This window comes from Petromyzon marinus, chromosome 15 (assembly GCF_048934315.1).
Source record: "Petromyzon marinus isolate PM22_M1 ecotype Great Lakes invasive population chromosome 15, UKy_Petmar_22M1.pri1.0, whole genome shotgun sequence".
Classification (NCBI taxonomy): domain Eukaryota; kingdom Metazoa; phylum Chordata; class Hyperoartia; order Petromyzontiformes; family Petromyzontidae; genus Petromyzon; species Petromyzon marinus.
The window spans coordinates 133,329-147,195 of record NC_133681.1 but is presented as its reverse complement, the minus strand read 5'-3'; the positions used below and the strand labels follow the sequence as shown (position 1 = coordinate 147,195).

The following is a 13,867-nucleotide window of genomic DNA, read 5'->3' as shown; positions in this document are numbered from 1 at the left end:
ACAATGTGGCTCACACCTACACATCGTTATTATACCACAATTAAAATGCATCCTTGTCTCATTACCTGGGCACATGGTTCGCCCAGTTGTGAATTGAATAATTCACACATCTGGAAGCCTTCCGGTGCCTTGCTCGATCAAAGAACACGATCCATTGTTTCTTTGTCTCGCTGGCAGTTCATATCATCACATGAAATGAACGCTGACATCCTCACTCTGCATCTTCTTACTGCGTTGAATCGAAATTGTTCGACAAGATTTTGTAATGTTCTATTCAGCTGTTGGTAATACAAGTTAATTAAATGTGTAACATTTCAAATTACACGACTCAGGACACATCACTGCACGCACAACCATTCTGCCTCTTTTCTTCATCTTCAGACTCTTTTCAGACGAGGACTAATCAGTGACCGAATACTCGAGTGGGGTATGTATATCCAATTTGAAAGTTGTTTGAAATGTGTTGAACTGTAAGTGCGTATCTCTGTGTGTGCGCGCCATGCGTCTGTAGAGAAGAACGACTCGTGCAAGGTATGCTGTCGAAGACCAGGAGGAGGGTGTGCCCCATACCTGGCGGCAGGAGGCTCCCCTCTGTTGCTACCCCGGGGGAAGCCATGTTCCGTCGGATTCTGTGACATTCATGTGAGGTTGCATGATGCGCTGACACTGAGGGCAGGGTGAGGTGGCAGTACCTGTCATATCCTTGAATGGGTTGCATGCCATGGCCTATAAGCTGTCCGCTTCAAGCTGTGATTTTGTGTTGTGCCGACCTAGGCCCGTATTCATAGTCATGGTTCTGCTTAGACATGGCTCTGGCTCAAGTGAGCCAGCTCGAAGCCAGGATTAACTTGAGCCGGCTGTGAACATGATACCAAGACACACTCAGGATTTCCATGAGCTGAGCCCGAGCCAAGCCACGGCTGAGCCGCTCATGCTTCCTTGAAAACAACCAAGTGGCTCGAAGCCTGAGCTGAGCCATTTTTTAGGGCAATCCAGATCCGAGCTGTGACTAATGATACAGCCCTAAAGCTGCCTCCATATAATGTAAACGTACACAGGTTGAGTGTCTGAATAACCCATGGAGTTGTCATGCAGGCAGAGTAGCGTGTCACTCCCTTGTGGGCATGCACACTGTTCTTGGATCAAACAATTCACAGGGAAGCTATATCTAGGCCAGCATTCCCCAAGCGATGTGTAACTGTCCTGATGCCTTCACAAAGGTGTTAACAAGTTGGAGACGCATTTACCACGATCTTTTAAATTTACTGTTCATATTGAAGTATGAGGTTTTTTTACGTTTTTTTCTGGGGGTTGCAACCCACAGTTTGTGAGGTTCAGGCCAGGATGGGCTGCTCGTGTGCCAAGGTTCAAATAGCTCCTCTCATGTCTTCACAGGGACAGTGCATCAAGCAGGTGCAGGACTTCTTGGAGCGCACGTGGGACTTCATAGAGAAGCTCAACGCCAACGAGCTCAGTGAGTCTCCCATGTGCGCGTCCCGGTGCGAAGAGAGTTCCGGCTCAAGTTAATGTTGAGGGCACTGGTGCTCATCTCACGTTTACAGTCCTGACATAGTGATGGAAATTCTACATCCCTATGGCTGGGCCGAGTTGATAGGGCAATCACCGTCGACTTCCTCATAGTAATATTCATTTTATTGACCCCACTGGGATGATAAGTTGAGTCAACTCCCAACCAGGATTTGTACTATTACTATTTTTTTCTTTTACCAGGCAAGGGCCACTGAGCTATATAGCTCTTTTTCAGAAGCCACCAGGCCACAACGAAGTGGCTTATTATGTGGACATTTATAGCAACCAAATACTCTAAATGCATATTGATTCTAAATGTGGAGGGAAAAACCAGAGGACCCGGAGAAAAATCCACGGGTTTAACATGCAAACTCTAAATATATAGGCATCAGGGTTGGGAATGAACCCACGGCCTCTTGCATACCAGGCAAGGTAATTAACATCTTCATAATAAAGGTTTTTGGGTTAGATCGCGTTATTTATAAATGTGTCGTAACCATTTACAAAGGACTATTTAGTCCTTTGTAAACGTGACGCATTTTTTACTGTTTGGCCGTGTCGGGTGGTGGAGGGTTACGAGACATTTATAAATAACGCGTTCTAACCCAAAAACCTTTATTATGAATATTATTGGTCGCGAAAGCCTTCTACGTGTTAAACTAATTAACATCTTGCTACCGCGGCGCCCCAACCTCATTACGAGCCAGTCGCTGTGCCACCGGGCCACCATGCCATGTGCTCCAAATCCAGGTTCCTGAGGGACATTTACACTCGTGCCACTGATTATATTATTGTTTCTGTCTTCCCTCGGTGTTCATGTTGTATGTCAGTTGTGTGTTTGCAGTTTATATTTTCCAGTTTCATTTGCATATTACGATGAATTTTGTGGGTTTTGTGGTTTTCAGTTAGAGGTAGTAATTTTTTTTCAGGTTTTTCAGGTAAAATTTCAAATATCTAATGTCTGTGAATCTTATTGTTTACTATGGGAATGGGACCATCTTATTATACACAGTCATATCTCTGTATTTTTTTGGCTGCTATCACGATTGAAGTGATACTATTTAGTAAATGCGGACACCAAGTTGTGTCTCCCAGAAAATAAAATCTCGAACATGAATGGTTGGAGAGGATAGGTCTGAATGAGCCTCCTTCTGTGGTGCAGGCCGGTTCCTGGCTGATAATGTGGTGGGCTCTGTGCTCATCTTCTCGGTTCTGCTGTGGGTTCCACTCAGCCTCCTGGTGCACTGTGTGGTAGGAGCATCTCCTTAACCTCTCACCGCGCTCACGGCCAGACTACAAGTCCCATGCACGGCATCGTTTTTTCTCAAGTCGGAGCCTTGGGGCTGTATCTTAATCATGGCTCAGGTGGGGCTTGAGTTGCACTGTTGTTTTCAAAGACGTACGAGTGGTTCAACCGTGGCTTGGATGAGGCTCAGATTATGGAAATCCTGAGCATGGCTTAGGGGCCATGCCTAGAGCCAGCTTGAATAGATCATGGCTTTGAGCCAAAGCAACAATACTGCCCTAAATTATTGGCGGATAAGTTCTGCTTGGATATATAAAGCAAAAGGCTGAAAAGTCATTACTCAGCCAAACTTTGCAGGATATAAATGGTCCTGTTTGGCTTTGTCATACAAATCGGCTACTGCCACTTCACATGAATCCATGTGCAAGAGGTGACCACTGATGATCGGATCTCACATTTTATTGTCTTGGATAGCCACTTAACAAGCTCCGGCCTGTTACAATGGTGCTAGTCGTGGTAACTCTGATGGCAGTATCCATGGTAAAAGTGTACTTGTCATTCGAGCTTGTGTGTGGTCTGCATTGTCTTTCTCACACTGTCTGGTCTGCAGGACCGTAACCTCGATAATGAATACTCGGCTGGTGAACATTGGCCCAGACCTGGTCAGGTATGGCTCTTAAACCAAATTCTTTCAACTGGGGTCCATAGGCCCCAAAGCAGTCGTGGACATCATCAAGGCTGTGAATAGAAGGCAACAGAGTCCATTGGGGATTAGTATCAGGGATTATTTTCAGGCTAAGGGATTTGTGGTTAGGATTAGAGGCTGACCGAAATTCGGTTTTAGTTTCGGCGCCGATAGTTGGCAAATGGCCTCTTTCGGCATAGTTTCGGTTGCGGCCGAAAGTAAATTTTTAACTTTCGGTCTGGTTTCTGTTTCGGCCGAAACTGATATTGACTTTCGGTCATCATTCGTCAACCGAAGATCTATTTTTAGACTATAACGCTCGTGCTACGTCTATGACTCTGCCAATCGGCCGATCAGTCGGCGCTAGGCAATCCTATGCATAGGCTGCAAACACACACAACAGCAACAACCACCATTTGCCACTAAGTGGCGGTGACATCACCACGACGCTTGTGCCAGGCCATGTGCAACTTGAGGCCACGTGAAGTGTCGAATGCCCGCTGGCAGGTCACGGGGCAGACCCAGGTGCCGCGGGTCGACTGACTGAGATGACTGGTTGATGCACCACCTGTGCCCCCTACTGTGCCAACCTGCTGTGCTTTAGCCACCCGGCGCTCCGCTCGTTGTTGTGAGCATCGCTCATCCGCCCTCCGTTGTTGTTGGAGGGCGACTGCCTCCAACTGCCCAGTAGCGTCCTTCACGAGCCTCCTCCACAGAGGCCGATCTTGAGACCGCTGGTACCAGTCATCGGCAAGTCCACTCAGCTCCACGTCCTCCTGTACCACGTCACTCCATCTCTTTTCTAGCCTGTGCCGTGCCCGTTTAGCCCCCTCCATCCGGCCGAACAAAAGCTGTTTAGGCATGCGGTGGCTGGGCATGCGGGCTACATGACCCAGCCAACGCAGCCTTGCCTGCCGGAGGAGCTCACCGATGGGACCTTGTCCAGATCTTTCAAGGATTTGTGAGCTCCTCACACAATCCAGCCTGGTTAAACCCAGGATGGATCATAGGCAGGCTAGCCTAAATGTTTCTAACCGGCGAAGATGTTCCATTAGGGGGGTCCACGTTTCGCAAGCGTAGAGAAGGGAGGGAATGACCGTGGCTGAGAATACCTAAAGCTTAGTGCGGAGCGACAGACCAGGTGTCTTCCACACAGCGTTATGCAACCGATGGAAAGATATTGCCGCTCGACTGATTCGGAGTGAGACCTCTGCTGTTAAACTGGAGCCGGTCATAAGCACACTGCCCAGGTATGGGAAACTCTCCACTCTCTCTACAACTGCCCCATCACCGATTGGGAGTTGTGGGGGTGGAGTGTCCGATGGTACAAAATACCCAGGTAGGTGCTTAGTTTTGGTGGGGCTGATGGTAAGGCCACATCTCTTAGTGGCACGCTCCAGTCTCAGCAGCAGCGTCTCCAACTCCTCCTCTGAATGAGCAGCTATTACCAAATCATCAGCATACATAATGTGGTTGAGCAATAGGGAGCCATCCCTTGACCGCACCCGGGCATTGATCAGCCTCCCATTATATCTGTACCAAATGGAGATTCCCCCGGTACAGCTATTGAAGGCTTCACGAACTACGTGGTCAAAATAGATGTTAAATAATGTGGGAGCCAGAGGACATTCCTGTCGCACCCCAAGGTGTACAGGGAATGGCTCTGACTCCCGGCCACGTAGTTTTACCCGGGCCCGCTCACCATCATGAAGGTCCTTAATGATCATGAGCAAGGGGTCAGGGACTCCAAAAGCACGAAGAACAACCCAGAGCCCAGGCCTACTGATGGTATCATAGGCCTTGACCAGGTCAATAAAGCAGAGATGTAGGTCTTGTTGGAATTCCCTACACCTCTGCTGTAGCAGACGGACAGAAAATATGGCATCTGTGCAGGACCGCTCTTTCCTGAAACCGGATTGGGGCTCCGCAAGCCTCTCCTCAGCGTGCCTGGCAAGGCGATGTTGAATAATCCTTGCCAGGACCTTTCCCGGCACACTGAGGAGTGAGATGCCCCTGTAGTTGTTACAGTCTGTGCGGTCCCCTTTCTTAAAGAGGGGGACCACCAGGGCATCCTTCCAATCCTGCGGAACCCGTCCAGTGGTCCAGACTGTTGTTATGATGTCATATAGGGCAGTCTGTGCACAAACGCCACCCTCCCTCAGCATTTCCCTTGGGAGATCATCTCTGCCCGGTGCCTTTCCTGGTCTCAGACTCCGGATCATCCCTCAGTACTTCCTCTACAGATGGTATCTCAGCCAGCCACTCACAGGGGGTGACTTCTTCCAATATTTGAGGCACCGCAGCCTCAGCAGGGTCATCCTCACTTTGTGCCACGATGTTTTCCTGGCTGAGGGGTTTCCCCTCCCCCAGGACCTCACAGAAATGCTCAGAAAATCTGCAAACCTGTTCCTGGGGGTTGGAGATTGGAACACTATTTTTTCCCCTAATGATGGTAATAGGTGTGGTGCTGCAGGTTACTTTTTTGATGTAGTTAAATAGAGATTTGTGATCGCGGGCCACTGAGGCAGACTCCATCTCCTCAGCAACCCACGACCACCACCCATCCTTGCAGTGCCTCACGGCTCTCCGAACCTCCGAGCGAAGGCTGCAGTAAGCCTCCTCATTCTCTGACGTGGGATTCTTTAGCCGATGACAGTGGGCCTGTCGCTTTTTCTCAACTATCCTGAACACCACTTCTGTCAGCCAGGGTCTCTGGGGAGGTCTGGACCGCGTACCCAAAGCAGCCATTGCAGCTGCATGAGTCACCATCCTAAACCTCGCCCATTTACCTTTGACATCAGGAGGAGTGGGGGACGATGCCAACCCCAGCCGCAAGCGATGATGAAATTATCGCTTGCAACTTTCATCAGCTGAGACCAGGCCACTTTAGGTTGGAATGGGGTCCTGGGTGTACACCCACCACCGGAGTGGAAGAATGGCAGGCGCATCTTACAGATGACTAGTCGATGGTTAGAGGGCAGATCAGCTCCACGGTAGGTCCTGGTGTCAAGGACATGGGCTCGCATTCACTGGTCCATCACTATGTAGTCCAGCAGATGTTCTTGCTTGGACCCGGCATGCATCCATGATGTGTGGATGCGCCGATGCCAAAACAGAGTGTTGGTAATTACAAGCCCATGGGCTGCACACAAATCTAGCAGCCTCCTACCGTTGTTATTGATCTTATCTGGCCCATGCCCTCCAATCACTCCAGACCAGGTGCCAGCATCATGACCAACTCGGGCATTGAAGTCACCCAACAAGATGACTCTATCCCGAGGGGCCACTTTAGCCAGCACCTGTGACAGGAGGTCATAGAAGGCATCTGACTCATTGGCTTTGCCTGCATCCCTCCACGGATGTTCGTCTTCGGTGGGGGCATAAGTAACCACGACCACCACTCCTCGCCTCCGGTTGATGGGAAGGCGAGCCCAAAGTAGCTTGGGGCTTACAGCTTCCCACACCTCACTGCCACGCTCCATACATTTAAGTCGTGGTTTCATGGTAATTTTTTGAAGGTGGAGCGGTTACCAGCCCCTCGCACCCATCCAGAGCCCCCGTTTAGCCACTGTGGTGGTCACAGACGCCATGAGGGGAGAGGCCAATCGGAATTGGCCCTCTCCCCACAGCACTGTCCACGACAGAGTTGCCCGTCCGGCACCGCGAGGAGGTAGGGGTTTTTTTTGCCGGACATACACACACACACGTACACACATACACGTCAGCAGCAGCAGCTTGGTAGCGAGGTTACAGCCACAACCATGGTCTGCTAATGTATATACGACCGGTCAACAGATGGCAGCCTGCATTTCCATCCATGGGTGGAGTCTTTTTGGCGGGACGACAACAAAGTGCCTCTGTTGTCTGTTCCAGCTGCCTGCCCGCCTTGGCTTATATGTTGCGATTCGCTTCAGTCAACACACGTGTTGATACCGAGATTCTAAGTCTGACAATATTGATATTCAGTTAGTTAATAGTTCTGTAGCGAATTAGTGATAATGAAATTACGAATCTGAGTGAATTAGAAAATTAAAGTTAATAAACGGAGCAGTTAATCACCGTGAAGAATGTCAAAACATGCGGTGTGGGATTACCCCACTAAAGTCGATTCTGATGCAAGCAAGGCGCAACAACCTGCTGGGCGAGAGTGCGGAAGAACTGTTGTTTCTTAACTACAACATTCGTTTGTTTGGATATAATTACTAAGTAAGTAACACCTAAAGATGTGATATTTAGTGACTCTTACTGCAGGCTCTGAATGATTAGTTCTAGATTTAGTTTTAATTAAAGTAGCGTTGGATCATGACATATTTCATAAATCTTGTATTCGGTAACTCGTTATATACCTTTCTGTTTTGGTCTCGGTCGAAAGTGGAGTTAAACTTTTGGCTTCGGTTTCAGCCGAAACTAGAAATTCAGTTTCGGTCGGCCTCTAGTTAGGATAACCATGAAGAAAATAATCAGAATCTGTAATTAGACTAGAGGAATACAATGAGTTTTGAAGCTCTTTTTCAAAGATGTCAAGACAATTACAAAAGTAATTGCAAAAGTAAAGTAATTAAATGAAAACAATTACAAAAGTAATTGTCTGCCCTGACAGATCTGTATGCAAGCACTCTGCCTTGTGACAGTGGCAGTAATTGTCTTCAGTTAACAGAACTGGCATATGGACCACCATACAAATTCAAGTGGGTATGTGTATGACAAATGGACCTACAAGTCTAAAAACAAAAATATCTCCTGTCACTCGCTACATGACGCAAAGCAAAATTATTCATGCATTAGCACTGCCCGCACATATGCAAGGGATACAACTTCAGTTAATTGGATGCGATACGGATTTCCTGCAATTTTCTTCCTGGTGGTACTCACTGGCCAACTTTCAATCAACATCAACAGTAATAACATATCAACAATTTGAATAACCATATAATAAATTTTGATTTAAAGCTTTCGTGACTGCAGGGATTCATATTCTTGGTTCTTTTGGTAAGTCACGTAGAAGGGAAACAATAAAGTAATACAAATATAATATATATTTTATTATATATATTTCTATTATTTTATTGTTTCCCTTCTACGTGACTTTACCGAAAGAACCAAGAATATGAATCCATATAATAACTTCCATAAGAGAGTTTTTTTGGGTTAGATCGCGTCAATATATAAATGTCGTTAAAACCCACCACCACCCGACACAGCCAACCTAGTAAGGGTTGTCACGTAAACAGAACATGCCAATTCGTCACTAGTACAGCACACCGGTGTGTTGGAGAGCCAAGCCACAGCATTTACAATCTGAGCACGACGTTTCATCAGTAATTACAACTAGCTTCATCAGGCGACAGCCAGATTTGTGGAGAAGTCTTACTGTTTCGTTCCTTATATAGAGGCGTAGATGATATTTGTCATTAAAGCCTATGTGTTAAACTGATATCATAACTTATAAACATGAACGACCATAACATAATGTATCAACAATAAAGATCTATCAGAAACAATTCGATTATTGATTTGAAGCTTTCATGACTGCAGGAATCCATACTCTTTGGTTCTCTCGGTAAAGTCACGTAGGTAGAAATAAAATAAAACAAATCACGACGTTTCGATCGTAACACAAGCAATCTTCATCAGGTGGAACAACCACGGCAAGAAAATGCTGAAGTAGGCGAGAGAGCTGTCGTGGAAAGAGGTTATATAGGTAAGAGCGGGGGGAGGCAAGGGGGGAGACAGAAAGGGGGGGGGGGTGTGGGGTAGGGGAATGGGGGGGGAGGCTGCGTGAGCGCTAGGGGAAGAGGACGTGAGGCTGGGGGGGGAAGTAGGTGGGGAGAAGTGGGAAGCTGTTATTAACCAGGTAATGCCTTAACTGGTTGTGGTTGTTTCCATAGAACCTGCCATTTACTAGTACATTTCCCCCCCCCGTGTCCCACACTCAGCTTCCCACTTCTCCCCACCCATTTCCCCCCCCAGCCTCACGTCCTCTTCCCCTAGCGCTCACGCAGCCCCCCTCCTACCCTACCCCCCCTCTCTCCCCCCATGCCTCCCCCCACTCTTACCTATATAATCTCTTGCCACGGCAGCTCTCTTGTCTACTTCAGCATTTCTTGCTGTGGTTGTTCCACCTGATGAAGATTGCTTGTGTTGCGATCGAAACGTCGTGATTTGTTTTATTTTATTTCTACCTGCGTAACTTTACCAAAAGAACCAAAGGGTATAATTAGATTATTGTTCATAACAATAATATATCAACAAAAATACAACAGCAATAATCTTAAGGTTAATAGCATCAATACCGCGTGAAAAAAGCTGAACTCTACCAACTGATCATGAGCACAAGGATGGGTGTGAGTGTACGCAACCATTATCGTATAAAAAAGCGTTTCTGCCCGTTTTCGTGCATTAATTTACAACATTAAAACAACGTTATGTTACTTATTCTTGGTTCACAAGCAGTCGAAACGTCGTGAGAATTTTATTGTTTTATATATTTTTTATTATTTTATTGTTTCCCTTCTACGTGACTTTACCGAAAGAACCAAGAATATGAATCCCTGCAGTCACGAAAGCTTTAAATCAAAAGTTATGTTACTTTTCAAACCTTTTAAACAATTTCCTAGGAATGTCCTTTGTAAGAGAATTACATTTTATTCATCTTTTCCTTCATCCCTGTACCGTTTGGGAGCTCCAGAGCATGACAGATGTACACTTGTGAATTATGTGTATAATGTGTGCACTATGCAATTGAAAAATCATAAATGATATGAATTAATTATTGGTGCTACACAGCTTGTACAACTTTGTTTCTCCCGTGTGTGCAGGTGGTGGAACAGCTGAGCGCAGACTCTTTAGGGGACCAGGGTAGCCCAGGCCTGAGCGCCGTGCCACCCATGCACTTCACATTTGCTGGCGGTGGACGCTTTGGCTCAGGTGCTCGACTCATTCGCCCGATTAAGGAGGAACCAGCTTACAACAATGATTTGCCCCTCTCAAGTCCTGCCCGCCACTCCTACAGCGATCTGTGCAGCATGCACAACAGGAATGGAGACTAACAGGACAGCATTGTGTTGCCTGAAAATTCTGCACAGAAAGCTTGAGAGCAAGGGTGTTCGAGAATGCTTGGGATTCGTTTGCAAGAAATCAAACAACCAAAAAGAACAGGGGCCATGACCTCTGCATCATTAAATGACTGCGTGAGATGGAAACATTGTAGTCTGTGCAAGTCCACCTACACTATTGTATTTGTTGGTAATTTATATGGAACTTTTGCAGGACACTTGGTGAACATCAGAGGACATTCTGGCAGAATGTGTGAGCCTCAAGGAAATTGATGTTTTTTATGCCTTTAGTAGAATCAATGTGACATGTTTTATTTTTGCAGAATAATCACTTGATCAACTCAGTGTAGCACTTTCTCTACATATAATGCTGAATCGGACACTTGACGTTAACCCTTTGCACCCTTCGGCGTGAGTTTGATAACGTTTTATAGCATCTTAACACTTCACATCCGGTAATTTTGTAAAATTGGGGACTACATTATAAAGGGTGCCCACTTGTTTTATGGGCACCAACATTTGTTGAGCTATAGAGGGTGGATATGGAGCCAAATCACTGGGTTTCATTAGGGACCGAGTTGCAAGTGCCAGAAGTGCAAGGCAACCAAGCGACACTCAGGGACGCACGGGCCCTGCTTGGCTCTTTCCTGTGCCCGGTGATGTCGCTCTTGGTCAAGCCGTGCAACGCCAGGAACATTGGCACAATGTTGTGGGAGGTTGCTGCTCTCGGTGCAACACAGAGTCAACGGAGTCCCTGGGTCGTAGGATGTACATGCCTCGGAGAACAAGACACGGCACACTGTCCAGTCGGCTCCATTGGAACGAAAACATTTCAAATATAAAGCTGCAAGATCTACCTAAATGTGTCGTTAAAACCCGCCACCACCTGACACAGCTAGTAAGGGTTGTCACGTAAACAGAACATGCCAATTCGTCATTAGTACAGCACACTGGTGTGTTGGAGAGCCAAGCCACAACTTTTACAAACTAAGTACGACGTTTCGCCAGTAATTACAACTAGCTTGATCAGGTGACAACCAGATTTGTGGAGAAGTCTTACAGTTAACGTTCCTTATATAGAGGCGTAGATGTGGTGACCACCCTTCTGCGCTCTTGCGCAGTGTGGGGGGGGGGGGTTACTGAGGTAATGTACATTATGCATGTGCATCATGCGAACTCTTTGAACTTGTCCTTCCTGTCTATTGTGTTTATTAAAATAGCCCTACCAACGGTAATCCCTATTGAAATACGCTGCCCTTTGTAGGCATACATTTAAATAATTTATTATTTGATGATTCGCTTCCACGCAGCACTAAGACGGTAGCTATCCGAACGGTTAAAGTTATTTTGATTTTTAAATTTCGATAGATTCTTTAATTAGTCTTGGCCAGTAGCAGCTGGTTTTGCACAAAACTTCAACGTTATCAAAATCAATTGAGTGTCATTGTTGGCACGCGTGTTCTGCTACTGCTAACAGTTGTATTTGGGATAATTTAATATTTATCTGATCTTTTAGTCTCGTGCTGATCATTCGTCCTGTTTGCTCCAACATAACATTTACCACACGTGCAGTTAATCCTGTACACACCTTCTGTTGATAGCTTCGGTAATACATCTTTTGTACCAGATATTAATTTCGGTATTTTATGTACTGTGCCAAATCTGACTCGGATGTTTTGTTTTTCCAAACATCTGGCGAGTTTATCAGTTACTCCCGCAATGTACGGTATTTTGATCGTTTTAATTACTTGGGAAGTTTCAATGCAATAGTTATTTGATTTGGTTTTGGTATTCAATGCCCTGTTGATTTGTGCATCATCGTAACCGTTCATTTGCAGCGCTTTTTTAACATGTTGAATTTCACTTCTCAGACTGTCACCATCTGACTTTCTTAGCTCGCTGAATGAGCGTCTTGATAAGAGCAGATTTCTGTGCGGAGTGATGGTATGACTGCATTCAGATAGGCGTCAGTATGCGTTTTATTTCGGTAAACAGTAAGACTTCTCCACAAATCTGTCGCCTGATGAAGCTAGTTGTAATTACTGGCGAAACGTGCTCGGTTTGTAAATGTTGTGGCTTGGCTCTCCAACACACCGGTTAGTGCTGTACTCGTGACGAATTGCCATGTTCTGTCTACGTGACAAACCTTACAAGTTGGCTGTGTCGGGTTTTAACGACACAACATTTATATATTGACGCGATCTAACCCACAAAAACCGCTGGAATATATTGGTCGCGAAAGCCCCATACGTGTTAACTCTTCAGGTTGTGGTGGCTCCACGTGAGGTGCTTTCTGCCTCCGGGTTATTTGAGCAGCAACGTGAACTTTGATAATAGGCTTTTCCCCTTCTGGCAACAAAATAGGTGTTAAGATGTTAAACCACCAAACTGAAATCTTTTTACAAGGAATCATGTCTGCATTAACCACTGCTTGTGGTCAGAATACAAACAAAAACATTCTGATAATATATGCTTTGAAAAAAGGGGAAAAAACCTATTGTCATATTTTGGTACTGGCAAAGGAGGTCCCATAACAACGTAAACTTGTTTGGCTTTGGTTTGAATTAAACGATACGGTCGTTACAGGACATCTTTATTTGTTATCACGCTTGTTTACCCAGGGAAGCCCCATGGAGTCTAAAGACACCTTCAGGGGGTCCTGTCAAGTTTGTGCAGTTGTGGTTGATGTGAAATTTTCAACATTGAAATATTTTGTCAATATCTTTTACTATTTGGTTCTTTCGGTAAAGTCACGTAGAAAGAAAATAAAATAAATTAATAATAGAAGACGTTTCGATTTCAACACAAGCAACCATCATCGGGTAATGAAAGCTTCGAATCTAATATCATTTACATTGTTTATTTTAGCTATGGGAGAATACCCGAGAACCTTGGGCCTGAGTATCGAACTGAATTGTGCAATTCTAGAATTTTCATAGGCTAAGTTGTCCTAACCTCGATCCCATGAGAGAAATCGTGTTTATTCTAAAAACGGAACCACCCTCAAGTCTGACATTACGTCCACACGCGGCACGCTCTTACATACACCACACAGCCACAATATCTACTTTCCTGATACATACACCATACAGCCACACACTCAAATACACGCACATTGCCAGCACACAGCCACAATATATACTTCCTCGACACATACACCACACACAGCCACACGCTCAAATACACACAGCCAGCACACAGCCACAATATACTTTCCCGACACATACACCATACAGCCACACACTCAAATACACACAGCCAGCACACAGCCACAATATACTTTCCCGACACATACACCATACAGCCACACACTCAAATACACACAGCCAGCACACAGCCACAATATACTTT

The 13,867-nt window shown here is 45.8% G+C and overlaps 1 protein-coding gene across 2 annotated transcripts in view; it reads left to right on the top strand.

Moving 5' to 3' along the window:
• The window catches only part of LOC116942526 (disintegrin and metalloproteinase domain-containing protein 17-like), a 32,363-nt gene extending 19,259 nt beyond the window's left edge, over positions 1-13,104 (top strand). For both annotated transcript variants that reach the window (XM_032954537.2, XM_032954538.2), the window contains exons 15-19: positions 512-642; positions 1,396-1,474; positions 2,693-2,781; positions 3,387-3,443; positions 10,280-13,104. In XM_032954537.2, the coding sequence (XP_032810428.2) occupies positions 512-642; positions 1,396-1,474; positions 2,693-2,781; positions 3,387-3,443; positions 10,280-10,510 (587 nt within the window). In that variant the 3' untranslated portion in view covers positions 10,511-13,104. The remainder of the gene's footprint in view (positions 1-511; positions 643-1,395; positions 1,475-2,692; positions 2,782-3,386; positions 3,444-10,279) is intronic.
• The last annotated feature ends 763 nt before the right edge of the window (positions 13,105-13,867 follow it).